Source organism: Colletotrichum truncatum (assembly GCF_014235925.2).
Source record: "Colletotrichum truncatum strain CMES1059 chromosome Unknown Contig_0003, whole genome shotgun sequence".
NCBI classification, from domain to species: domain Eukaryota; kingdom Fungi; phylum Ascomycota; class Sordariomycetes; order Glomerellales; family Glomerellaceae; genus Colletotrichum; species Colletotrichum truncatum.
The window spans coordinates 3368438-3394401 of record NW_027222400.1 but is presented as its reverse complement, the minus strand read 5'-3'; the positions used below and the strand labels follow the sequence as shown (position 1 = coordinate 3394401).

Sequence of the window (25964 nt, the reverse complement as noted above, 5' to 3'; positions counted from 1 at the left end):
TATGGACAAACGTGGGGGAATAGCCCCCCAGACAACAAGACATCTTTGCCCGTCGGCGGATGGGGGGCCACGAAACCTGCTATCCGTTTCTTGGGTATGCTGGCATTCTTGGGTTCCTCGGTGGCCTCGGTGGCCTCGGTGGGAGGTCTAGGAGAGACATGCTCGTATGTCCGAGTGAGAGGGAGACCAGGGCTGTTGTCAGTAGTAGCGCCAGCAGCACCACCAGAAACGCAATGCTAATCTTTGGGGATCCCTTCCACCCGAGTCCCCTACGCCGCTCCCCAGGTTCTCGAACGTTACGTCCGTACGTCGGCATGGTGTCTGGATTGTAATTGGCCAATCAGACACTCTGGATAGGAACCGTGTTGTCGTACAAAGTTGCGGCTGAGGGAGGGATGGGCGTGAGGGAGCCGCGTTCCCAAAGGTTTTTTTTTGGTATTAGCTTCTCTCTCTCCATGTGTGTACGGTGTGGTGTGCGTCCTCCCGGGAAAGCAGCCTGGATTCCTGAGACTCGACGGACGAGATTACACCCCTTTCCGGGGCCGTCTTAATTTGCGTTTTCGTGGCCGCCCCCTTTTTCAACCAAGTTCCAGAGATCCTGGGATGCTGTTCCTCAGCCTTGTGGGTTCATCAGGGTGCAATATTGGGGGCCCGAGTTCTTCGAGGCTTGTCATTCTTGTGTAACATTGGGGTGAGACTCTGGCGTGGATCGCGATGGGTCGGGATTCGTCATTTGAAGGGATGATGGTGATGGTTCATGGCTGGCTGTCGCTAGTGGGTAAATAGCTGGTTCTAGGTCGGGAGTGGTATCTTTAGGGGTGGCTCTGGTTCGTTAGGTGATTTCCAAGTCGTTTTCATGAAACATGTTGATATGCTGGAATTATTCCAGTAGTTGGGTATCACTGAAATGACATGATTGTGAGACCAGGATTCTATCGCTCATGATTCATCATTGCTAGGTCTAGAGAAGCTGATATCTGCTAAGATGGCTAGCTATGATATCTCGGCCCTTCATACGTCTCTGGTATGCTATCCCTTACCCATCGATATCGCTGCTCGTTTAGTCTCGATGTCCAAATGCATTCATTTCATTTCGCGTCCATTAGCTTCGTCGCTCTCCGTGTTCGATTCATCGCCATCGCAAATTCGTTGATTGTACCTCACATCTCACAGCCTTCTTTGACTACTCTTAGCCGAGTTAAGCAGTCTTGGCGTCATTATCAACAGTCGATTCAGATTCCAAATCACTAGAATCGTCTTCGACTTTAATAACGTCAATCTCCGTTGGTTTCCGCAGCCGCTTCTTCAAAGGACGAGGCGACCCCTCTGCCCCGTACTTGTTCCTCTTGCGTATGTTATCCACCCATCGATCGAAGGCTCTTGAGCCAGACAAATCGTCTGAACCTCTGTGAAAAGCATCTGCAGCTTGTGAAGACTTCTCGTGAGCTGCCAGAATAGTCTCTATAAAGTCAATCATGTTCGTGATGAAAGTCTGCATATTGTCGGGGGAAGTAGGAGCGTCCGAAGATGGAGACTCTACCATTTGGAAAACCAAAACAACCATAGCCTCTACTTCACCGTCAGACGCTTTCTCCGCATCACAGAGGTAAGCCAAGTTTGAAAGAAATGACCAAACTGTGGACCAATCGAGAGGGAACGCCCTGTTGTCGCGACTCAGAAAATCCGAAACTCGTTGAACCAAGGTACACGTCAGTTTTGGCATTGAAGCTCTGCTGATTCGCGGATGGAGAACCTATAGGGAAACAGTTAGTCATTTTCATAGTTTATAAGTCATGCACTTACAAAGAAATCATCCACAACTCGCTGAGAGTGCCACGCATCGAGCCTTTCCTTCTTGAGAAAGCGCTCAAGGAAACCAAAGGTAGGCACACTAGGAAACTTGAACCCCGTCTGTTGTTCAAGCTCTGCCATAACCTCCTTGTAGAGTACCAGGTCTCTCGTCTCTCTTAACTCGGCCAACTTCGATCTGATACCCCCCAAAGGATGTTGCTGGATATGTATCGGGAGACTTCCTTGAGTAGAAGGAGGATCTCGTTCCTCTGCTCCCTCAGTAGACACAGGGTCGCTTGAGGTCACGGCCTTGAAGACCAGAGTGTTCCAGGCCTGGTGACGTTTCGTAGCACTAGCTAGGGTGTCCCCTTTGTCTCGGAACTCTGGAAAGAAGAAGACATTTGGGCCACCGCCAGGCACCGGAACTGCCGTACAAATCCCAGTTACAGAATCCGGGTACGCAAGAGCGTAGTACTTTACAAAGCTCTGGTTGTGGAGCCTGAGGCCAATGACCTTCAGAGCCGTAGGGTCGCACTTGCCGTAGATAACCTCATCCAGCTGGGCTTTTGAAGCCCGTGACGTGACAAGCTTTGCGATTGAGCAGTTTCTATGAGCAATATTCAATTCGGGGAGGACTTGTAAAGGACGGCACCACCCAACCCAGAGTCCTCGGCAGGCCTCAGCATCGCTCTCGTCTAACTCTTGGGCAGTTGGTAACCCCGTAGTTCCTGCCGTTTTGCCACTTTTCAAATCATCGATGAGGGCTTTTCGGGAGATTTCGTTTGATTTGTTATCGAAGAACCGAAGTTTCTGGTTAGGTTGGCGAGTATCGCCGAGACCGTCGTCATATACTTGAAACCTTGTGGTCCAGGATAAGCTACGTGTAAGCTCAGGTTGAAAAGTCATGTTGAAAATGTTGATGAATGGAAGCTACTCGATGGAAGAAGAAAATTTCAAGTCTCGATCAAGGTCAATTAGGCTGTGCCTAAGTTTAAAGTATTGAGGTTGAGGTTAAAGTTATCAAGTAGGTAAGAGAGCCCGTTGTAATTTAATATAACGGCTGTGTTGAGCGAAATGATATTGGAGAAGTACAATCCAAGGAAGGCGCATCTGACGATGGGAAAGGGCAGCCTCAACCATTAAATCTAAAAAAGAAACAGGAGGAGTAAGTAAAGAGGAAGTTGTATGTCCCTCAAACTCGAGCCTTGCTATTTGTTTGACAGTAGGTGATTAGAAGATGAAGTTGAAGTTGAAAAGGTAGTAATACGAAAGGCTGCTGAAGGCTGCTCCTGGTAATCACCACTTTGAAGTGGTATATATTACAGGCAGGGAATTTATTAGCTAGCTACTCAAGGAAGGTTGTTTCCCTCTCTAGAGTACTTGAGAATCACATTCTCATCTTCCTTTCCCTCATACAGCCCAAGGTTGATGCCCACCAATATTCAACCTGTATACCTTCGAAGTCTTCGCGCATGTTGTCATCACTTTTGTTTAATTTAAGTATCTCACGACAACTTGAGTTGCATCACACCCATAGAAGACACAACTGGACTTTGTTTCAAGCATCTTTATCCTGCCGAAAATCTAAGATCCCAGCTTACAAAGAGCAGTGAGCTTCTTACTCAAAATTTCGCAGCTACTTTCGTTGCCAGAGGCAAGTCTGAGTACGGCTTGAAGTCATTGTTCCACCAAAGCGCAAGCTATGAGCTTTTCCACTACGAGTTGGCCGTTGCTGAATTTGTCCAACGGATACTGGAACCAGAATTGAAGCTCTCAAAATGTTCTCATCAAACACTGCAGCCGCACACCTGAAAAGTTGGCTCTACCGATGGGGATAATAGGAACTATTGTGTGCGTGTCTGGGGCCTCCTCAAGGGTGTTGTCGAGAAACACGGCAATACCAGTAGCTAAAATGCCTGCGGAAGTGAAAGCAACCAAAGCCACCGAATCAATAGACCAAATGGCGAATTAGATAGGTTAGATGGTCTACTTTAGCAACAAATATGGACACTTTGCCTGCCTGAATTTTTAAGGAACATTCCATGTCCATCAGACCCTTTCTCGGATAATAGTCTTCAGGGCCAGCCTACATTTAGACCTTGCATATCGATACAGTTCTGACATACGTACATGGACAAGGCTAGTTACTACTATCCTTTAGGACTGTTTAGCTAAGTTGGGCAGAAGTTCCCAAAGAGGAACCTCTCAAGTCATGTCCAAAAGTATATTCTCGGCCACGAGCTGAAACTGCGACAGATAAAACAGCATACCAACTGCTAGAAGAGACCATTATAGACTAGACAGAATGGGACGAAATGGCAAGATATCTGCCCGGGAATCTGCCGGATGAGTAAAACTAGACAACGTTCTTCCACATGATTTCTCCATCACAAGAAGAAGCTTTTTGGTAAAGTAGATCGGCATTCTTCTTCGTTGACAAGGTTACTGTTGGGATCACAGGGGTACCCGTAAAGTTGGACATTCTTATGCGGGGAAAACTGGCGTCTGTTCTTGTGTCTGATGTCGAAGAAGAAGTTCCAACAGAAGTGCTGGCAGAACTGATCACGGAACTTATACCCGTCTGCCTGGCTGCCGGCAGGTCTGCCGGCGACGGAGCCACTTCAAACCGGAGTTCCAGCTATTGCAACAGTTACTATCCTAGCGCTGGACTACGACCTAAACCAAAACACAACAACATTTGTCTAGTTGACTGTCAAGGTAATTCTTCTTCAACTCGAACTTCAATTAAACCTGTTGATAGAAACTCCTCGACGTGGCGAGATTGATAAGAATACTCCCATTAGGCCGGACCAGCAAGGGAATCCAACAGTCGGCTCAGAATGGAGAGACCGATAGGTTAAGATGGTCAATAGAAATTGCCACCAAGTCAGCCAGAATATGTGTTTTTTCAAACTGCTGACATTTTGGCGACGAGGAATCGGGGCAGCGACTGGCTTTATGGTTGCTCATCAGCTGCAAGGTTTTCATCGACTCAATTTCACGCCCCCTCTTCATTTGAACCAATGTGCCTCGTCAAACATTCGCATTTATTAACCGAAACTATTAAAGCGTTCGATTTCAATCAAAGCTATCAGGTAACAATGATATTGCTGGACGGAGTGTGGGTGCGGGCTAAGACCGTCGCATGCATCAGGCTGGCACCTGCATTCGCTCTTTTTTCTCAAAATGAACTAAAGAGATCGATAGTCTATAGGAAAGACTCCTCCCAATGAGACGTATGGGTAAAAGCCCTTCCGCTCAGCTGGACAGTCTTATTTAAGACATCACACGAGTGAGCCAATAGACTGGTGGCCCAGACTGCAGTGACACCCATCACAGTGCTGCGCCGCACAAGGCTGGAGGCATAAGCAACGAACCCCTCTTTTTGACATGACGGTTGGGTTGCTCGATAACTATGGACTTCTCTTTCCCTCTTAACTGGAACTTCAGACTGGTTCTCACGTCCTGAGAAGTCATCTACATCGCCCTGTTGACAGTATAATCGACAACTATTGATCTACCACCGAATGCCAATACGACCTCTTCTAATTTCTTATTATCCATTTAAAGACGAAGCCAAGGAGGTCTTTCCTCGAAGCAACATGGCGAAACAACTAAATCACGCTGCTTACACAGTAGCATGGATCTGCCCACTGGAGGTGGAACAGATTGCTGCAATGGAAATGCTGGACGAGGAGCATGTGAAACTGCCACAGAAATCAGCGGACCATAACGTATACAACCTTGGAAGTATTAACGGCCACAACGTCGTTATCGCAGGCCTTCATCTGCCCGGAAACTGCCCAGCAGCCGCAGTCGTCGCACAAATGAAGATGACGTTTCCCAACCTCAAGTTTGGCTTGTTGGTTGGTATTGGCGGTGGCGTCCCACAAACCACAAATAATGGCATGATTCGGCTAGGGCATGTGGTGGTGAGCAAACCAACCGGTGTACACTCTGGCGCCGTGCAGTATGATCACGGCAAAGCCAGGGATGGCTATTTTGAACGCACAGGTGCTTTAGCTCCGCCTCCAGCAGCCCTTCTCAATGCTGCACGAGCTTTAGCAGTATATCGGGCACGGGCTGATAACGATCCTGTGCAAGAAGACGTGAGACGAATCAATACGGGTAAGCGGAGCCTTCGACACTACCGATTCCCCGGTGTGGAAAACGACCACCTCTACAAGTCAAACCACAAACATCTACAACCAGGGGTGTCTTGCGACCAAAGCAGATGCGATCCATCACAACGTATCCAAAGATCAACTGAGGATGACAATACTTTTGTTGTTGTGCACAGAGGTACTATAGCGTCTGGAGAACTGGTAGTCAAGGACGCTATGTTGAGAGATACGCTGGCCCAGCAAGACGGACTGCTATGCTTTGAGATGGAAGCGGCTGGAGCACTCGCCGGGTTTCCCTGTATGGTCATTCGGGGTATTTCAGACTACTGCGACTCACATAAAAACGACCAGTGGCATGGATACGCAGCAGCAACAGCAGCAGCTTATGCAAGGCAGCTGTTCCATTACATGCCTATCAATGAGACACAGCCGTAAGCCTTCTTAGCAACAACTTTTTATAACGCCTAGCATCTATAGTAACTAATTTGTGCTTGCTCAGAAATCCTGTTTGTGCTGCCAACCCCCCTACAGCTACGTTTACGCTTGCTCTCAGCTTGCCAGGAGTCACCGAAGTGCAACAATTTGTTGCTAGAGGTGCCGAATTGACACGCCTACATGAGGCATTGAAACATAACGGTGATCGTCGTACCGTTGTATTGCACGGACTAGGCGGCATGGGAAAGACTCAATTAACAATTGCCTACATCAAGAAGCACCGCGATGACTACTCGGCCGTGATATGGCTGAATGCAACAGATGAAACATCGCTAAGACAGAGTTTCCAGCGAGCTGCTCAAAGAATCTTGTACAAGTATCCTTCAGTGGGATATCTCGAAAATGCCATGACGAATCTTGACCTCGATGAAATAGTAAGGGCAGTTAAGCGGTGGTTGGATCAACCGAGCAACAATCGATGGCTTATTGTTTACGACAACTATGATCATGCTAAGTTTGAGGGCAACGACGTAGTCGAAGACAACGACGAATTGGTAGCGGAAGGTATTGAACTCAACTCAGGCAAAACAAGCCAGCGCGAGACAGAAGCTTCAAAAGCGTACGACATCCGCATGTATCTTCCCGAAACCGAGCATGGCGCCATCCTCATAACCTCTCGACTGGCAAAGATACAAATAGGAAATAACATTCAGCTCCGCAAAATGGACGAAATCGATGACAGCTTAGCTATTTTGGCATCAACATCGAATCGAACCAATCTAAGACAAGGTAAGTGGATGTACATTCGCAACCAGATACCAGAGCTGACCCAAAATGACAGATCCAGCTGCTATCGAACTTGCACAACAACTTGATGGGCTCCCACTTGCTCTATCAACGGCTGGAGCATACCTAAACCAGGTTTCAACAAGTTTTGAGGAGTATCTTAATCAATACAAAAGCTCATGGCTTCATCTACAAAAGAGTAGCCCGCAGCTACGGTCATATCATCAAGCCATGTTCTCAACGTGGAATATTTCGTATGCACACATCAAGCGTCAGATCCCCGAGTCAGCATCGCTTCTCAAGTTCTGGGCATACTTTGATAATGGCGATCTATGGTACGAGTTGCTGCGAGAGGGGGGTCCAAGTGGCCCGGCATGGCTACAAAATGTCACAGAAGACAAAATTACTTTTGACGCAGCAATGAGAGTATTATGCGACCATGGATTAGTGGACGCAAACCCCTCAACAAAAGAGCCCAAAGAAGAATCACCAGGATACAGCGTTCACGGCTGTGTTCATTCTTGGATGACATATGTGCTCAATACAGAAGTCAACGTGGATATGGCTTGGCTAGCGACAGAGTGCATAGTGTTGCATGTCCCAGAAGATGAACAGCCCGGATACTGGTGGCAGCAGCAACGGCTTCTTAAACATTCAGACAGGTGTCTTACCTGGTCATCTCAATGGCTTGAGTTACTGCAAGAAGCCAGGGCCATGCATGTTTTGGGTGACCTTAATGAAAGCCAGGGCCGGTTTGCAGAGGCCGAGGCTATGTATGAGCGGGCCCTACAGGGCCGTGAGAAGGCGTTAGGGCCAGACCATACTTCAACGCTTACTACAGTCAACAACCTAGGCATTCTCTATAAAGCCCAGGGCCGGCTTGCAGAGGCCGAGGCTATGTATAAGCGGGCCCTACAGGGCAAGGAGAAGGCGTTAGGGCCAGACCATACTTCAACGCTTAATACAGTCAATAACCTAGGTCTTCTATATGAAGCCCAGGGCCGGCTTGCAGAGGCCGAGGCTATGTATGAGCGGGCCCTACAGGGCTATGAGAAGGCGTTGGGGCTAGTTGCGTTGAAAACATTTCTCCCCGCCTTGAATACGCTCCAAAATTTTGGGAATTTATGTAAGGATCTGGGGAGAATAGAAGAAGCAGTTACATATTATAAACAGGCACATACCGGTATTTTCACCGTGTTTGGACCACAACACGATCGATACGAATACTTGAGCGAACAACTTAGTTTCTTACGGCTTTCTGAAAACGACGAAGAAAGTCTACCTGCCGCAGAACATTCATCTAAAAAAGGACGAAGACGGAAACGGAGAGTAAAAGGACAAAAGAAAGATAGCTAGAGTGAGTGAAGAAAAGGGGAGTCTATTGTCGTATGTCGTACAATCTGGAAAGAGTCACTGAATCAATTCTCACACGTTTGCCTTATTGTAATGAACCATGAACAATTGCTAGAAATAAGAGAGCATGATATGTTGTATGGTGCCAAGAGTGATCCTCAAGATTGCCATCATGTATCGTATCTGTTGCAATAGCCGGAACTCCGGGTTAAACAGGTTTCATCGCCGCGAGACTGCCGGTTGCCGGCTGCCCGAGTGATGGGCAGCCAGACGTGGGTATAAGTTCGGCGGCCACTTCAGCCAGCACTTTTACCAGAAATCGTCCTAGACAATAGACACAACAACAGAAAGTTTTGCTCCTTCAAGAATAAATTCTACTTTACAGACACGCGTGTGATCCTAACAGTATCTGTAGTAATAAGCTTGCCAATAGCCATGTGCTTAAACTATTAGATTAGTTAGCCTGAGCTGTTCTTCTTCGGCGTATGTATGTCACAAGCGAAGAAGCCTGGTGCTCCTGCTTGGATACCAAGCGTAGTTTTAAGACATGAAATCTGTTTCCGTTTGCATCTGTGACCGTTTCCTACATAAGTTCGTTCTCAGAGCACAAGCTTTTCAATTGACGCAGTAATTGATCTTGTTGAGATCACAAGGGTACCCGCAAAGTCGGATATACTGCCAAAAGTATATGATCGGTGTGTATTTCTTTGTTAAATTGAGGGAACTTCCGGTATAAGTGATGATTGAAGTGGCCGCGGAACTTATCCCCATCTAACTGTCGTCACGTAGGCAGCCGGCGGTGGGGCCACTTCAAGCCGGAATTTAGGCTATTGCAACAGAACCCATCAAGGTGACGTTCGGTGTAAAAAATGTTCGGGACATAAGACCTTCCAGCAGGGAAAGGGTAGGGTTCCGATGGGAGCGGCTATCCAGAGAGGCGTCGAGTGCACCACTAATAGGTTAGCCAAAGAAGAGATGCAAGGAGATTGGAGGCACCTCGCAAATCACACCATAATCTTCCTGTCTGAAATAGTCTACTTTCGCAATGGAGTCTTGATATGGCGAAGCAGTTGGAGAAAAGGATTTCCAAACACTACTAGAGTCTGCTTTTACCTTTGACACGCTCTCAACGACGTCATGCACCGTCCAATCATCTGCCTCCTTCATTGGGTGCTTTAGTATGGTGACTTAACTGCACCCGATTGACACTTTTTTGGGGGGTCATCGAGTGTCCGCTGTGTCGTTCTCGATGTTGGTGGCGGATTGAAGAAGAGAACTGCCGAAATGACAGCGGATGTGTCGAAAGTGAGGCACTTGTGGCCGGTACAAAGACTCCGAAAGTGAGCGACTGATACGGGGACCGCGATCATTCATTTGTTGAAATCGTGGAAGGTTCTCTGGTCCGGCAAAAAGTCTCTACTTTCTATGTTTTGGACAACGGGTTGTGTTGGCAGTTTCTGCCATAGAGGTATCTAGCCATATCTCAAGTGGTGTCTTTACTCGGTCATTTATACCCAGCCCCCAGTTTGAACAAAGAAGAGCGTACTTCCATAAGCACTGAAAATAATCTATATGTTCTGCCTTGGTTGTACTTGGGAGATGTAACAGCAGACATGATGAAATATGACGGGCTTCGTGAAGCACGTAGTTGAATGTGCTGTTGCGACAACGAATATGATTGGTCAATCAGCCCAACCAGAGATGCCTTGTTCTGTGATGGTAATGCCAGACAAGCTCAGAGCTGACCCGCTTCCCAACGGTGAGCCTGGAAGAAACGGGCCGACCAAAAGGCCGGGTGCCGCCCCACATAACCGCTCAGAAAAACCTATATATACCTCGCCAGGTCGCGCACCTTTACTTGTTTTCTCTCTTTCTTCTTTAGCTCTCTTTGCCTTTTGGCTTAGATCAAGTGTAGTATCTGTTCTTTTCAGTTTAATCTCTGAAAGGTCTCTAAGGAGACCAATCGTGATTATTCTTATTTTTGGTCTTGGGGAGAAGTCCTCTGTGCTTGCACATGACTCCTCCCACAGTGTCCCTGGTATTACACTGCCTCCAGGTGACGCGAACACTTTTTTCATTGTGTGCTCTGGCTTGACCAGGGATACAGCGAAGAAGCGACGTCAGTCTTTTGAATTTAAGAAAACAAGAATCACATTAGACGTTCATAATTTCGGTGTCATGTGTGTCTGCAGTACCTGCCGAAATTGTGATAATTATAGTGATCTGAGATTTCATATTGGGTAGAAGCAATGGCCAGCGAAAGTGAAGCATCGAACTCCGAGTGCTTCTACTAGACACCACGTTCAAAATGATGCAATAAACTATATCGGAGCAAGAGATCCGTCATCTGGGAATTGTCCCCCTCAAACCACTTCCAGAAAGAATCCCAACGAAGCCGGTCCATGTCGTTGATGACTTCAAACCTCTTGCAAAAATTTTGTCGCCCCGTCCGGTGAGCCACCCGCCCCAAAAAGAGTCAGGACTCCCACGCCGATTGGCCACTCTCGGGGACGTCGCAGAGGTGATTTTAGCGGGGATATAGTGGAAACACCGCCCACAGCTCCGATCATTTTTTAACGCTACAGCAGTGCTGCAGCCGCTGCGAACCAGTTCTCCCCAAGAGGTCTTATTCGCCTTCCCGGTGTTGTCAGAGTGGGTCTCGGCAGAAGCAGCAAAGCTTCCATCCCATCTCGAGAGCCTCCGATCTCGCGATGCCATGCGGCCACCAAGATGATCAACCCGTCTGCACGTGTTTGCGTCCCTTGTACCTTCTCCGGGTAACTCAATTCATAAAGGTACACAAATAATGCCTTGTTGGTCCCCGGCCAAGCAAAAACCATAGCCGCCCATAGTTACATCCTTTCCGGCCCGCCAACGAACCAGCCTTACAGGAAGGGAAAAAAAAGACCAGGGGGTGCTCAAGGTGGTGGCATTCTGAACTTCAACGCCGAAAGCATCAAACACCGCAGACCGTCCGATAATGGAAAGATTTCTAGATGATATAAGCACTCATCTTGCCGATTCTCATCCGGAACAGGCGCAAATTTTACGCAATGGACCCTTGAAATGGAGCCCCCATCTTTGCCGTTGACTGTCTCCGCGTCAAGTTTTGGTTCTTGTTACATAACAAAGACGCCCTTACCAGCCCACTTGGCTCTGTGCTCCCCCCTTTGCCTTCTATGATGCGGTCGCGTGCTGGCTAAATTTTGCCCGTTTCTCGCTCTCAACAGATTTTCTGTGTTGCTTTTCTTTTCTTTTTTTTTTTTTTCTTTATCTCTGGCTTTCCCAATTTGCGATTCCTGTAATCCTGTGCTTTCCCAGCCCCAGCCCGCGGTGTTGCCGCTGAGTCTCCTATGCTCTGTTAGTTGACCGTCCAGCATCATTACCTTGCCAGCGTCCGATCTCTTTTTCCCGCCTTAAGATCCCGGCTCGGCGTTTATCCGGAGTTTGTTCCTTAAGTCGGCCGAATTGTCACCGAATCATCATTGGAACCGGTAACCCTTGGAGTCGTCAATCACGATGATTTCCGAGTCGCCAGCTGAGAGGACGCCATGGGGCAGCAAGGAGAAGGTCGCCGAGCGCACTCAGGCGGAGGTTGAGACCGGCAGCAGCAGCAGCGGCCTCGAGCGTACCCTCTCGTCCCGTCATCTCCAGTTCATCGCCGTCGGCGCTACCATCGGAACCGGTCTGTTCATCGGTCTCGGTTCTGCCCTCGCCAAAGCCGGTCCCGTCTCTCTGCTCCTCGCCTTCATCTTCATGGGCAGTGTCGTCTACTCCGTCATGGCCAGTTTGGGTGAGATGGCCTCGTTCATCCCCGTGACCGGTTCATTCACAGTCTACGCCACTCGCTTCGTCGATCCTACTCTCGGTTTCTCCATGGGCTGGCTGTACTGGTTCAACTGGTCCATCACGTTCGCCGTCGAGTTGGTTGCCGCCGGTCTCATTATTCAGTACTGGAACGACCAGATTAGCGTTGGTGTGTGGATTGCCGTCTTCTGGTTCGTCTTTACGGCGCTCAACTTCTTGCCCGTTCGCATTTTCGGCGAGATTGAGATGTGGTTCTCCATGATCAAGGTCGTCACCCTCGTCGGATTCCTCATCTTCTCCATTTGCATCAACGCGGGCGTGGGACAGGGAGGCTACATCGGCTTCAAGTTCTGGGACACCCCCGGCCCCTTTGCCAACTACATGGTCGACGGGCCCGTTGGAAAGTTTGTGGGTTTCTGGGCCGTCCTCGTCACCGCCGGATTCAGTTATCAGGGTACCGAGCTCGTGGGTGTAGGTGCGGGCGAGACCGCGAACCCGCAAAAGGCCATCCCCGAGGCTATCCGCTGGACTTTCTGGGGTATCTTTGGTCTTTTCATCTCCACTGTCTTCTTCGTCGGTATCAACCTGCCCTACAACGCCGAAGGTCTCGGAAGCGGCAAGACCGACGCCTCCGCCTCGCCTCTCGTTCTGGTCGCCATGCGCGCCGGTGTCCCCGTCCTTCCTCATATCCTTAACGGCGTGCTGCTCACGGCCGTCCTGACCGCCGCCAACTCCAACGTGTACTCCAGCAGCAGACTCATGGTCGCCCTTGCTCAGGAGGGTCTCGCGCCCAAGTTCATGAAGAACACCAACCGATACGGAACCCCCTACTACGCCGTCGGCCTCTGCTCCGTGCTGGGCCTCGTCGCCTTCATCAACCTGTCCTCCAACGGCACCGTCGTCTTCAACTGGCTCGTCAACATCAGCGCCACCTCCAGCTTCATCACCTGGGCCCTCGTCAGCGTCTGCCACCTCCGCTTCCGAAAGGTCCTCCGCGTCCAGGGCGTCAGCCTGCAGGAGCTCCCGTACCTGGCTCCTCTCTTCCCGTTCCTGACCTGGTGGGGTCTCTTCTTCAACTCTCTCATCACCATCACCAACGGCTTCACTTGCTTCATTGAGTGGAGTACCAGTGAATTCTTCTCGGCTTACATTAGTTTGATCTTCTTCGTTGTGCTTTACGTTGGGCACAAGATTGTATGCCGTACCAAGGTTGTTCCGTTGGCCGAGGTGGATCTCTCTAGAGGTCATAACTGATGGAAGTGTCTGATCGTTGTGAAATAGTCTGTTTATAGTTTATACTCAAGTCGAAATTTGGTAATGGCTGTTGTAGAAGTGACACTAGAAGTGACTGTGAAAGTGACTGCAAGAGTGACTGTGAGAGTGGCCGTGAGAGTTACAGTAAATGTGGCTAGAGTGACCAAAGTGGAAGCGAAAGTGACAAGTGTCAATCAAGTAACGTGTAATGTAACGAAATTGCGAAAAAGTATGCCAGTCTAGCTCAAGCAATGATGCTAATGTTCCCGCATTGTGTTGTACATATATGACAGATATTCGCGTCACTCCTAGGCTCCTTTCCTAGGACGCCAGGTAAAGCGGCTGGCTTCCACACACACACACACATTGCCTGCACAGGTATCCCGAGAAAATATACCGTTTTACGCCAGCAACAGAACTAATGCAATTGCCTCGTCCTAGTTCTGATATCCCATAATTCGCTTAGCCTAGTAAACTGTTAGCCAACCGTGGAGATACCATCAGAAAAGACTCAAAAGAACGTACAGTCAGGACCGGGCTTGCAGCACTTGATCGTATCCATGCCGGGGCCAGAAGGAGCTTGTCTGCTGCCAACAGTGATGCACGTCGTGGTGCACGGGAGGTCGTCGGCGCCACTGCAGGCCCAGCCCTCGTTGAAGCCACCCTGCTCGGCCCGAACATCACCCTTGCAAACGTTGGCCCTCTGGCAGCCAGCCATGGCGCCCATGGCCATGGAGGCAACAGTGAAGATCTGAGCGAATCTCATGGTGACTGTAGTGGTGGTTTTCTTTAAAGAAACTGGGTTGAAAGTGGTTTGTATAAGTGGGAAATAAAGTGATGGCGTGATGATCGGATGGCTATAAGTCTAACTATTAAGGATTTGCCCGACTTATATACGTGTTTTTTTGATGGCATGCAGATATATCGGCCAAGTTAGCCGGCGCTTCGGACTCGAAGCCGTCCCGCTCTTTCAAAAGGGTCAATAAAATGAAAACAGTCAATGCGACGCCCTGCGGATCTCAATTCAACCACAACTCTAAGCAATCGAGTTGCTGGAAGCGGTGCGAGTCATTATCTCTCGCAACTCCCTAGAAATCGGCAACCCCATTTGTTCCATAGACGGAGATTATAGCCTATTGAACTCTATTTCGCCCTATCTTGCGGCTGCACGGCTGCTCATGCGATCTGTCTGTTCCGTTCCACAGTCTCGCGTCTCAGGCCCCTATAATCTGATGTATAACTTGGACAATTATTTATATACCTTTCGCCTAAGTCCGTCCGCATAGTCTCCCAAACTCTATTTTCAACCTTCGGATCTCTTATAGTCCTAGATCGTCGAGTTGATAGGGGACAACTCTGAAACGCACCCGGAAAAAGATATGAGCCACCCTGGGTTCGTCAGCACTTTGAGTGACGCTATACATGTGTCGTCGTCAACGGCAGGTTAATATTGTTTTCCACCACTCATTGACGCATGACTCGATTAGAAACTTCGAGATCTTCGGAAAGTCTCTGATATAGATACACTGTTGAAGCGAAACTCGTACACACACAACACTGCCAAAGTGGATAGCAATGTGAATGACGTAGCGAATGGCAGGTTGCGTAGTAAAGATAAAGGATTGAATGACAGACTAAGTTTGGGTTGTAATTGGCGCAGTGGATAGTAAAGTTCATTATAAAGTGATGCGGATATAGTGTTAACTCTCGGCGAGCTGGCTGGTAATTGCGCAGACCGCCAATCCCTATATTACTCGTCAAGAACCTTTTAGTCTCTGGCTAATACATGGATAGTCTTCCCAACTATACCTTTGTCCTTTGCTCTGATATGTACGTTCAAGAGCGAGAAACATTGCATAGACTGTCTTCGGCAACTGTGGTTTCACTGGCGCTGAAAGGCATGGCAGTCATGGTATAAGTAACAAGACTAAATTCTATTGAAAGGTTCTAAAGCATCTACCAGTTGAGTCTCGGGCCAGTATCAAGTTCGCGCACCGGGTTATTAAGATTAAGCATGAGCGTCTAGGCAAGGAAAGCAGCGATGCCAACTGCGGCGGAGAGGGCCCAAACCGCGCCGGGGAGCAGTCCACCAGCAGCTCCAGTGGGAACAGGAACCGGTCGGTTTGAAGCCGTGGTGGTAGCGTTGGTAGCAGGGGTTGCGACGGCAGCAACGGTCTGAAGGAGTCGCGGGGTCGTCGTGTAAGTCATCAGATCCGTTGCGAAAGAGACGGTCGAGAAAGGAAGGCTCGAGACCGAGGTCGCGTTAGGGAAAGCGACGCGATCGGCCGCCGGCGCAGACGGCTCCAAAGAGGCGCGGTCAAAGGGCGCAGGGCTCAACACGCTAGGAGACAAGTTAGCATATGTAGTTCATGAGGGTTGCAATCGACTGACCTGTCAATCACGTGGGCGATGCCGTTGTACAGAATGGTGTTGGGAAACGTGATTCTTGCGTTGTTCACCCAAGCAGAGCCATCCGGCAACACGGTGAAGGTCAGATCGGTGCCTTGGAGGGATTTGACAGTGACATTGCCCAGGGAAGGCGAGAAGATGACATTGTTGGGAATGATGTGGTAGCGAAGGACCTCTTGGAGCGTCTCAATGTCCGCCGTCTGGAGCACGGAGCCAATCGACTCGAAGGCTTCGTCGGTGGGCACAAAGATGGTGTAGTCAGAGATGTTGAGGCCTTGGACGTCGGCTCCAGTCTCGCCAAATGCAAAGTTCAGGTGGGCAGCCTCCAGCGCGGCGTTCATGGCGAGGTAGCCGGCTCGGAACGTGAAGAGCTGGAACGGAGCGCCAAATGACATGACTGTGTCGACCTTGTGGATGGTAATGCCGCCCAGGGTAATGTCCTATTTGCTGGATTAGTGTCGGAAGAAGATTAACACGAGGTAATACGAACAGCTTGGGTGACGGTAGAGATGGTTTGCTCTCCAGACAGGATGCACACATCACTTCCGTTCTTGACGAGTCCATTGTAGGCGCCACCAGTGAAGTTGGAGAAAGGCTGGATCTCAGTAATGTAAGAGTCGTCGAGCAGAGTCTGGGCAAACGTGGGAATATCGGTGATGACGCTCGACGGGTAAACTCCTTTGAAGACGTGGTTCGCAAGGAGAGCTCCAACTGCAATGGTATCGTTGCGAAGCTCGATGGCTTGGCCTTCCGGAATGTCGCGGGGCACATTGGCGAAGGCCTGGTTCGTCGGCGCGATGATGGTGATGTTGGAAGACGAGGCGAGAGTCTCTGCGAGACCATCCACGAGACTGACGAGTTCGAGCAGAGTGCTGAGGTCGGCTTGGGAGGCGAGAAGGGCCGCAAGGTCGCCCTGGGCCAGGCAGGAGCCGGCCATCACCACAAAAGACCAAATTGAAGGACGCATGATGAAGGGATGCAGAATACAGCGGCGACTGTTGAGATGGTTGTTGTTCAAGTTAGAGAAGATGAAGCTTGTGTTGTGACTGATGCTGTATGAAAACTCCCACAACCTGACGAGCTCGCAACGCGTTCTTTAATACATCGAGACGAATTGAAGCCGCGTAAGACATCTCCAGCCCCTCGTGGATCAGAGGCACTGTTGAAAAAAGTCATGACGACGAGCCAAGAATGATCAATCGAAGGAGAGCTAATCGATCAAGAGATTCCTTCTAGAAGCTGTTGTTTTTCGTTCTTATAAGCATCATCGAATCTGCAAACATGTGCCCAGGCTTGCACAGCCTTTGCCCGGACAAGCGAACCAACCAATGAAGGCAGCGAATCCCTCGTGTTTGAGTCTTCTTACATATAGCAGAAGGAGTATAGCTTGATTTCCCCAGCATTTCGGGCTACGCTATTTTAGTGGGGCAACGGTCCGCAAGCTTAAATCTCACTTTCATGCAGGGGCTCAAAGCAGGTTTTTGACAGCTCGGCACTGCTCAGGCGCCAAACATGAAGCCTTCCATATGTAGGAATCCAGTCCTATGTGTGTTGATACTAGCCATGGAATCAAATTAAATGGCCTGATAAAACGAACAAGTATGAAAACTTTGTCATAAGGTATCTTGGAATGGAATTCACTTATCTGGGGTAAGAGGTGACGCAATAGACGATGCTCCGACCTTGTAAGGAGTATCCCACATGGGCAAAGACAAAGGGCAAATCGGGCTTTTTGCGGGTCAAACTTAAAGAAAGCGGCGAATGGTTGAACGCCAAGCTCACCGAAGTAGACTGGGGTTGGAGACTAGCTATGCCGTGCAGTAGATCCTTAGCACGTCGTCCGGGGCAGTGTAGTTCCAAGGTAGGTTCTTATCTTGCTATCGGAGAGAGAGGATCAAGCAAATGGAGGCCTGCGTGACACAGGATGATAGGCCAGCTCTAGAGGAATTTGACTTTGGGCAGTACTAGTGAGGTACGAAGACGAAATGCATCTTTCAATCACCGAAGTGCCAAGAAGTGGCGATTCGATACTTGGCATAACATTATAGGGAAGTATTTGTTGCTGATAGTAGAAAACAGAGGGTGGGAGGGAAGAGAGGGCTACCTAGGAGAGAAGCAGGACATGAATATGAAGGTAAGCGTGGGGATCTGTTGCAATAACCTGGACTCCGGCGTCGCCGACAGGACTGCCAGACAGCAAGGTATAAGTTTGGCGATCACTTCAGCCAGCACTTCTACTGGAACTTCTGCTAGACACTAGACACAAGAATTAACATCAGTTTCCCCCTTCAGAAGGGTATCCCACTATGTGGGTACCCCTGTGATATCTACAGGATCAATGGGAAGAATGAGATGAAAGAAAACAGAAAAATAAGACGAATTCATGTCATCCAATCATGTCAGATGAGTCGGATGAAACAATGAAAGGTGTGTTACTTTCATCTGAATGGTGTGGGAGGGCTCAATTTTAGAGTCCTCCATACTAACTTCATCTGAACCCTCTCGAACCATCCGATAAGTCGCCGTCACAAACTCTCACAGATGATTGCAGAAGTCACACAACTACTGAAGCCCCAAACCATCTGCCAAATGCTTCATGGGAAACTGAATGTCACTTCACCAAACTTTTCCATTCGAGATAGATACCCCCAATAGTCGACCACTCCGGGCTACTCATAATAGTCTAGGTTAGATGACTGTTGGTATCACAGGGTACCCCTAAGAACTATGACTGAGGGGAAACCGATTGCTTGTCTTGCGTCTGATGTCTATGGATGAAGTTCCAGCAGAAGTGCTGGAGGAAGTGGCTGTGGAACTTATAGACGTCTGTCGGTCTGCCCGTCACGTGGACAGCCTGGGTGCTGGTAGGTCTGCTAGCGACGGAGCCACCTCAATCCGGAGTTCCGGTTGTTATAACAAAATTAGAGAACTGTATAACAGAGAACATCAACAGTCTCCCATGATTACAAGCCATGGGTCATGCGACGACCTAATGAAGCCGCCGTGAACTATCATTCGACAAGTTGCCTGAAAACATCCATGATCACATGGGAAGCTGTGCCTTCGTACGCGGTAATGCGATGCAATATGTCGTGGAACTAGTTCATATCGTGTCATTATTCACTTCTTGTTACATCTGTAAGCAATGAGCCAGCCTCACAGCCATTCAAAATTGCTTATTGACACCTTGTCCCCCAGTCCACACCAACACCTGCCATCGATCCCATCAAGCATCACTGACATTACCACCAGGCTAATGCTTTGAAGGCAGTGGTCTTGACACTCAAAAACTTGCTGTTCATGTAGGAGGAAAACTGATTAGCACGCCAATAAGATGACGTCTCATCCGTCAGTTGACTGTCTTGATGCTCTCAGCCTATATCGAAGACGCCGATGGACTTCTCTCCGAGGGAAGAACGTCAGATTTCTGGTCACTAAGTTACGAATATTAACAATCACAATATATGTAGGCTTTTCTACTGTCAGAAGCGCTGTACTCTGAATTGAGGTGTTGGAGATGGATGACAGTCAATGAAATCACAGCTGCTCACATTCGCCGTCCATTCCACTCCGGCACTCAGATGTGTCGCCGTGGTTTCTTCTTTGAATGAATGAAACTCCTCACCGACGGCCATACTAACATTCCATGATTGGCGATGTTGGTTGCGGACAGGTTGCCCAAACCTCAAAATCGGCTAATTTTGAATACATGGCGGTTCTTGGGAGGGAGGACTATTAGAAGTGCAGAAACCTGGCCAAACAGCAATGACGTCTCTCACTTATCTGAAGGGAGCCGTAGTTCAGAAATGGTCATGTTCTCACACATGAGAATAGAGGGGACAGAATCTATCTGTGACCCATCCAAGCAGGAATAGAAATCCCTGATTAGGGGTCGTATTGATAGCTTAGGACGTGATATACAAGGTCAAACGAGTGGTCTAGCTGGTGTGGATACATGGCTGTCATCGTAGGCACAGGGCACGCATAGTGGACATGGGGATGTACCATATAGCAGCTTAAGATAGATCAAGGTCTTACTTAGAGGCTGAATACCATGATGATTGATAAACAACGGCGATGGAAGTAGATCTGTACTAGCAAATCACATAACACTCGCAGGCAGTTCCTCGCCGGATGTGAATCCAATCACACCATACACCTTGTAGACCTCTGCAAGAGAGCTATTTCTGTTCCATCCGGGCCAGTTCCGCGCCCACTCACCTGAGCCGTGCAGGAAGATACCACAAGCCATCACCTACCTTACGACTGACCGACCAAATCAGCCAGCATCACAATCAAACTCACCACACTCCCCCAGCCAAATCCACAACAAACCAGGCACAACCAACACAGCAACAAATCGATCACGAACCAAGCCACGGACCAACATCACCAGAGCGCGACAGGCTCCACTTACACAGAAACCATACCGGCAACCTCAAGATGGGGCCGAACCGAGCTGAAAAAGCCTTCATTCACAAAAAAAAAAAACCTAACCTGACGCGGCTCTCGTTCGTCATCGGCCACGTCGGACATGTAACCCGCCCGAAAAGAGGAAATTCGGTTCCGAGGGTCGCTTAGGAAGGGGGTCCCTTTTTGATGTCGCCGGGGGGAGGACTACGGCGTGGTCGGACGTCTTGGTACTGCGCGCCGCTGAAGGTTACGCATACGCTCGCTGTACGTCGTGATATCGTGCGACTGAGGAAAGGTCATTACCAGTCGCGTTTAGTAAAACAACGAACCAGGAAAAAAAAAGAAAAAAAAAAGAAGTCCATGAACAAAACACCCGTAGCCAAAATCAAACAACTAAAAAAAAAAAAAAAAAAAAAAAAAAATCAATTCGGGAAAGCCCCCATCGGCTCAGCCCTGCGAAGGACGACGCAACGACTCGTCAGCGCCGAACCACCGCTCTCCCCCCATTATTTTTTTTTTTTTTTACGCTGTTCGAGTGTACTAGGCTGTCACTGTCAACTGTCAATTGTTAGGGTAGCATTCCTTTAGGACCCGAGATTCCGACGGCGGGGGGGCTGCTGCTGCTGCTGCTGGGGGTCCCGGCGGTGGTACCGCGCCCCTCACCTCCCCCCATCGGGAGTTGCAGCGCAAGTTCAAAGGCCCCAAAGGATGGATTTTATGGGGAAACAAACGGCAAATGGGCTGGACCAGCGCCGATCATGCTGGGTTTGGAATGATTCTCTTCGCCTTCTTTTGCATGTTCTATACTACACTTATCCCCTCCCCCTGCTGAATGTAAAATACGGCGAGGGTCCACGTGCAATGCTACTACCCAAGTCCCCTTTTTTGAAAATCTCGGATAGGGGGGAGAGAGTGGGCCAGGAAATGCTGGTAAACTGAACACAGGGGAAAAAAAAAATGGAAAAGAAGGGTTTTTCCCTCCATAATTGCCAGTGGGCGGGAGGTGGCCCGGTCCAAAATAAACTGCGGTGCTGCATTGCATAGAAAGAAGGGAAAAAAAAAAAAAAAAGATTTGGGCCGTGGAAAGCGGGCCGCTGGTAAGAATCGGGGGTTCACGTCCGGGAGCCTCATCTAAAGAATTGGATGCGACCGTTGTTTCCCGCCCACACGACTCAGCAGTGGTTAGCCTGGGTCCCTTTTTTGGGGGGGGGTTTGACCTTGGTGGCATCATGTGCCGCAGGATTTATTCCCTCACTTTGATGGACGGCAGGATGAGAATGACGGGCAGGCAACATCATAAGGCAAGCGCGGAGAAAAGGAAAAGAGCATGGGTATGGTGAGTGAGTTAGTGACTCTTGGGGCTAAGTGTGCGTAGTAAGACGGTACGGTAGACTAGGTGGGAGGATCTTTGTAGCCAAGCAATCAAAATCGACGCTAGAAGGAGAGCGTTTTTTACTCGGTCGAAATACGCTGTAGCGCCCACTAATACAGAGCAGACTAAGCGGGCCAAGAGAGTATGAGGAGAGAAGACGGTGAGCGAGGCAAGAGGGTCTGTCTGTGTGTGAGCGAGCGAGAGAGGTAGTGAGTGTGAGACTCGGACTTTTGAGAGAGGGTGTCTCGGGCTCCCGGTTGGTTCCTGTTGAGGTGTCAGCTGCGGAGAGCACGTTGGCAAATGGCGAGATCTGAACGGGCCGGACGGTTGATTGCGACTACTTGTTGGAGGGGGGAAAGGAAGCTAAAGGTGGCTGTGTCTGTGGTTTCTTTGGGCTCTTGGACAGCGACTCACTGAAAATGTGTCGCGGTGACAGGTCGACAGGCACACACAGGGTGGACAGGGCGGGCAAGTGGGAGGGTTGGAAGCGAAAAAGAGAGTGACAGAGGGTACGGAACTTGGGTCCAAAGTGGGTGACATGATGCGTGGAAGGGGGGCCACTGGGGAAGGGAGGCGCCGTCAAAGTTATTTTTACCGCGGCTGTTCAATGCTTCAGGGATCATCACTTTTAGATATTTTTTAAATTTTTTGGTCACTCGTGTGTTTCGACGTGGTGCTATGAGCTGCGTTTTCCTTTGTTTTGAGTTTTGTACCCCTGGGCCGTTCAGTCTGGACAAGAAAGAACCTTATATCCGAATCTGGTAAGAAACGGAGTGTTGGACACGAGTCCCGAGTCCGCGATGGGTCCTCGCCGCGTATACGATTTTCTTTGTTGGTTCGTATTGCAGTTTACAGTGGCTTTCAAGCCCAGTGAGATTTCTTTCCTTGGTGGAAATGCAAAGCCGAGATGGAGACGGGCTTTGCTTTGTTGAGGCTCGGCGTAGAGAGGTGGTCTACATAGTGTATACGCAGCAATGTGCGTGGGCCTCCAAATATCCTGGAGACAAGAGACGACGAAAAGAGACGAGAAACAGGAAAAAAGGACGAAAAAAGCCCGAAGACTAAAGACACTGGCCGGGAAACCGGACGAAAGACAGACGACATCCAGGATCAGAATGAGATGGGAAGATGAACGGGGAAATCAGATCGGCGCCAATATCCAATGGCCCGGCGATTCTGTACGTAAAAAGTGTTCTGTATGTGCAGATATGCAGGAGCAAAGAAGAAACAAAAAAGGTGTGGGATGTTTTGGCGGCCCTGGCGGCGGCGTTTTGTTTCCAATCACGTCACCGCGTCTGATTCTGCCGACACTTTTTTGGCTGTGCATATTGGATGACGACCGAGGGGTTCAGGCGAATGAACATGTTTGTGCGATGAGAAACATCTTTTTTTTTTTTTTTTTTTTTTTTTCAAATCGTCGCATGTTTGGTTGTTGAACGGAAAACGCACGCGCATAAACATTAAGCACGGGGACTGGATGGGAAACGAGAAAAATCGGATAAATGTCAGGGACCAGTCGTTCAAAGAAAGGTCAGATGTGGTAGAGTTTGGCAGGTGGTAAATGCGTGTCAGAAAGCACCAACGTCCCTAGACAGTCAGCTTGGCTTGCTTGGTTCAGCTGCTGTCCGCCTTGCCTTGCCTCATCTCTCTTGCTTAATTGCACACCAAGGAAACCCCATGCAGTCACACTCGCAGCTTATGTAAGGCACAGCCCGAAGGGGGGTGGCGTCCTCTTCGCTGCATGTTGAGATGGCTGTTCCAGAGAGAAAAGGAACAACTCAGCCGCCGCCGAATGAGGCAACTCGGATAGAATGCCTATGTAACCGGCTGTCTGCCAATGAACCGTTGCACGAGCTCTTCCATGGCTGAGACGTTTCTTCTCCCCTTTTTTACTTTTAATTGACGGGTGTGTGATGTGATTCACGCAGCGCCAACCGCTTGGGTCCATTCGAGCCAAGAGGGAGCCGTGCCGGGGGAGGTTGGTCTTTGCAGTGTTGGCGTAGTCAATGAATTTTGGAGGGAGGGGGAATCTTGGGAGTTTCGAATACATGCACACCCGTCATTGGCAACTTGAAAAAGGAAGCACAGTGAATTAATTGAATTGAAAAAATTTATGACTAGGCAAAAAGAGTTTGGGATATATTCGCCACTAAGAGTTGTCAAACAATATCAATCAACACGAACTTCGGAAATAGAGTTCTCGTTCGTACAGAGACAGGGCCACAAGACTATAGACGGACTACTGGCATATACGATACGACTCGAGCTGTACAGATGCGGCATAGTCTAAAACAGAAATACAGAGAGAGGCACAGGACACTGACAGAACCCCGTGTTCCCGGTTTCTCGGGGTCGGGTCCAGTCGCAGGTCTGCTGCAACCCAACCAGGTGGCCGACGTTGCACTCTCCAAAGTCTCCAACGTCTGGAAGATGCCCCCCCCAAAACAAAAAAGACCGTTGCAGCAAAATGGTGAAATACGCCCGCGCGGTTTCGTTCCCGTTCCCGCTTCACAACTCACACAAATAATACCCTATTCTGTCGTAGTCTCCGCGTAGCCCATGACCAATGTCTTCCCCCCTGGTCTTTAGTATTCGCATCCACCTCACCTGAAGAAGAGAGAGTGTCTATTTCGTACACGAAGTGAGCAACTCCGCAAATCTCTGGACCGCCCCCTTTTGCCGTCATGATAAACGGGGGGGTCAATGGCAATGGAAATGGAATTACCCGTATGGCGTGAGTAACCTGCCTTACATTACAATAGGACTTTACATAGTACTTACTCACCCAACCGCAGCAGTCCAACTTCCCCCTAACACACCAGGGGACTCGTAAGATTGGACTTTGGACTCTCAAGCAAGCCTCAAACGTCCACGTCCTCTGTGCCCATCGCCCAGCACTGCCGATCTAAATGGCATTGCTGCTTCCTTCCTGCACCCCCGTGACCCCCTGCCGTCTCGCCTCAATCTCGTCACTTTGTGTGTGTATTCTCCCTCCTCGGGATGAGAGTGCTGTGTTGTACTCCGTTCGTAGTAATGGGTGTTCCCACTCTGCACCACAAACGTCATCCCCCTCAGCAAAAAGCCCCTGCCAAAAAAATGCCACGCTAAGGCTGGCCCCCTCCAAGAAGGGTACGTACCCCTCCGATTGATTGGGCAAAGTACCTATAGAACACTAGTACACATGTGTGGAGCGGGGATGGAGTACGTACAGTATCCGGAGAGACGAAGGAAAGAAAAAAAACCCGCTAGAGCTGTGTCGATTCCACCGTGTGTAATGTGTGTGTTCCTCTTTCCTTGCTCCACTAAAGGAGTGAATTCATTGGAGAATTACAGCATAAGAGGAAAAAAAAAAAGAAGGCACACTACCAAAACAGAAACCGCAAAGAACAGCAGCTCGACTTCTTTCTAGGGCCCCCCTTGCTTGTAACCTGCAGCTACGCTCATCCCTCCGCCATCATTACTATGTTTTGTGCCTACCTTGGCTGACGATACGTACCCGCCCGCCTTTGATTCCCCCCTTCCTCCCCTGATCTCCATTCACCTGCAGTTTCCTCTGTCACCACATACTATGGAGTGTACGTACTATGCAGTAGGAGCAGTAGCAATAGCAGTAGCAAGGCAGGTAAGAAAGTGCCAGCCTCCTTTCTCACCTTGATTTTGTCTTCTCTACTCCATAAACCTCTACGTCTTACGTTGGCTTCATCCTATACCTGATAAATATTCCGCCCAAAAAACACGTAACGGCTCCATTCCTCTCACCGTTGCAACGCAGAAACCAAGCCCGGCAACGGCAAAACGGACATCGGCAACCCAAGACCCAAGCATAGCACACAACAGCATAGCATAACAAGCTGCTGCACCAACTTGAGTGAACGAAGCAATTCTCTTTCACACGCCCCCCCTCCCCCCTCCCCTCCCTCACTCGCTCTCGCCATTTTACTACTCCTCCCAGGGATCCGGTGTCTTGTGTCTTACCTCTTACACTAGATCCGAGCATTTTCATGGTCTAGGTTGTGCCTGTACTTTGCTCGCTCGACCTTGTGCACGCCATCAGGTCCCATTCCCACCCCTCGCTCGCCAGCTAGTCCTAGTTCCAAGGTCTCAGTCCCGCTGTCGCCGCCGACTCTCTTTTTTCTGCCCTGGGCGTCCCTCCACGGGCTCTTTGTTTGAACTCATAATACCCGTCCGCCCCGTCCGTTCCCTCCTGCCACCCGAAAGTC

General features: G+C 49.4%; 6 protein-coding genes across 6 annotated transcripts; 3 read left to right on the top strand and 3 right to left on the bottom strand.

Annotated features, from left to right (window-relative positions):
- Window positions 1-1198: 1198 nt before the first annotated feature.
- Window positions 1199-2697, bottom strand: CTRU02_205848 (uncharacterized protein; the record flags this gene model as incomplete). The annotated part of the gene is made up of 2 exons (XM_036722918.1): window positions 1199-1753; window positions 1804-2697. 2 exons carry the CDS (start codon window positions 2695-2697, stop codon window positions 1199-1201), a joined length of 1449 nt encoding a protein of 482 aa, XP_036585216.1.
- A 2696-nt stretch (window positions 2698-5393) lies between these two features.
- Window positions 5394-8492, top strand: CTRU02_205847 (NB-ARC and TPR domain protein; the record flags this gene model as incomplete). The annotated part of the gene is made up of 3 exons (XM_036722917.1): window positions 5394-6346; window positions 6415-7139; window positions 7192-8492. 3 exons carry the CDS (start codon window positions 5394-5396, stop codon window positions 8490-8492), a joined length of 2979 nt encoding a protein of 992 aa, XP_036585215.1.
- Window positions 8493-10211: 1719 nt separating this feature from the next.
- Window positions 10212-10733, top strand: CTRU02_205846 (uncharacterized protein; the record flags this gene model as incomplete). The annotated part of the gene is made up of 1 exon (XM_070204627.1): window positions 10212-10733. One exon carries the CDS (start codon window positions 10212-10214, stop codon window positions 10731-10733), a length of 522 nt encoding a protein of 173 aa, XP_070061731.1.
- A 1275-nt stretch (window positions 10734-12008) lies between these two features.
- CTRU02_205845 (amino acid permease) lies at window positions 12009-13550 on the top strand (the record flags this gene model as incomplete). The annotated part of the gene is made up of 1 exon (XM_036722916.1): window positions 12009-13550. One exon carries the CDS (start codon window positions 12009-12011, stop codon window positions 13548-13550), a length of 1542 nt encoding a protein of 513 aa, XP_036585214.1.
- A 462-nt stretch (window positions 13551-14012) lies between these two features.
- CTRU02_205844 (uncharacterized protein) lies at window positions 14013-14316 on the bottom strand (the record flags this gene model as incomplete). The annotated part of the gene is made up of 2 exons (XM_070204626.1): window positions 14013-14017; window positions 14076-14316. 2 exons carry the CDS (start codon window positions 14314-14316, stop codon window positions 14013-14015), a joined length of 246 nt encoding a protein of 81 aa, XP_070061730.1.
- A 1256-nt stretch (window positions 14317-15572) lies between these two features.
- On the bottom strand, window positions 15573-16926 carry CTRU02_205843 (beta-ig-h3 fasciclin; the record flags this gene model as incomplete). Its single annotated transcript, XM_036722914.1, has 3 exons — window positions 15573-15891; window positions 15942-16399; window positions 16450-16926. 3 exons carry the CDS (start codon window positions 16924-16926, stop codon window positions 15573-15575), a joined length of 1254 nt encoding a protein of 417 aa, XP_036585212.1.
- Window positions 16927-25964: the final 9038 nt, after the last annotated feature.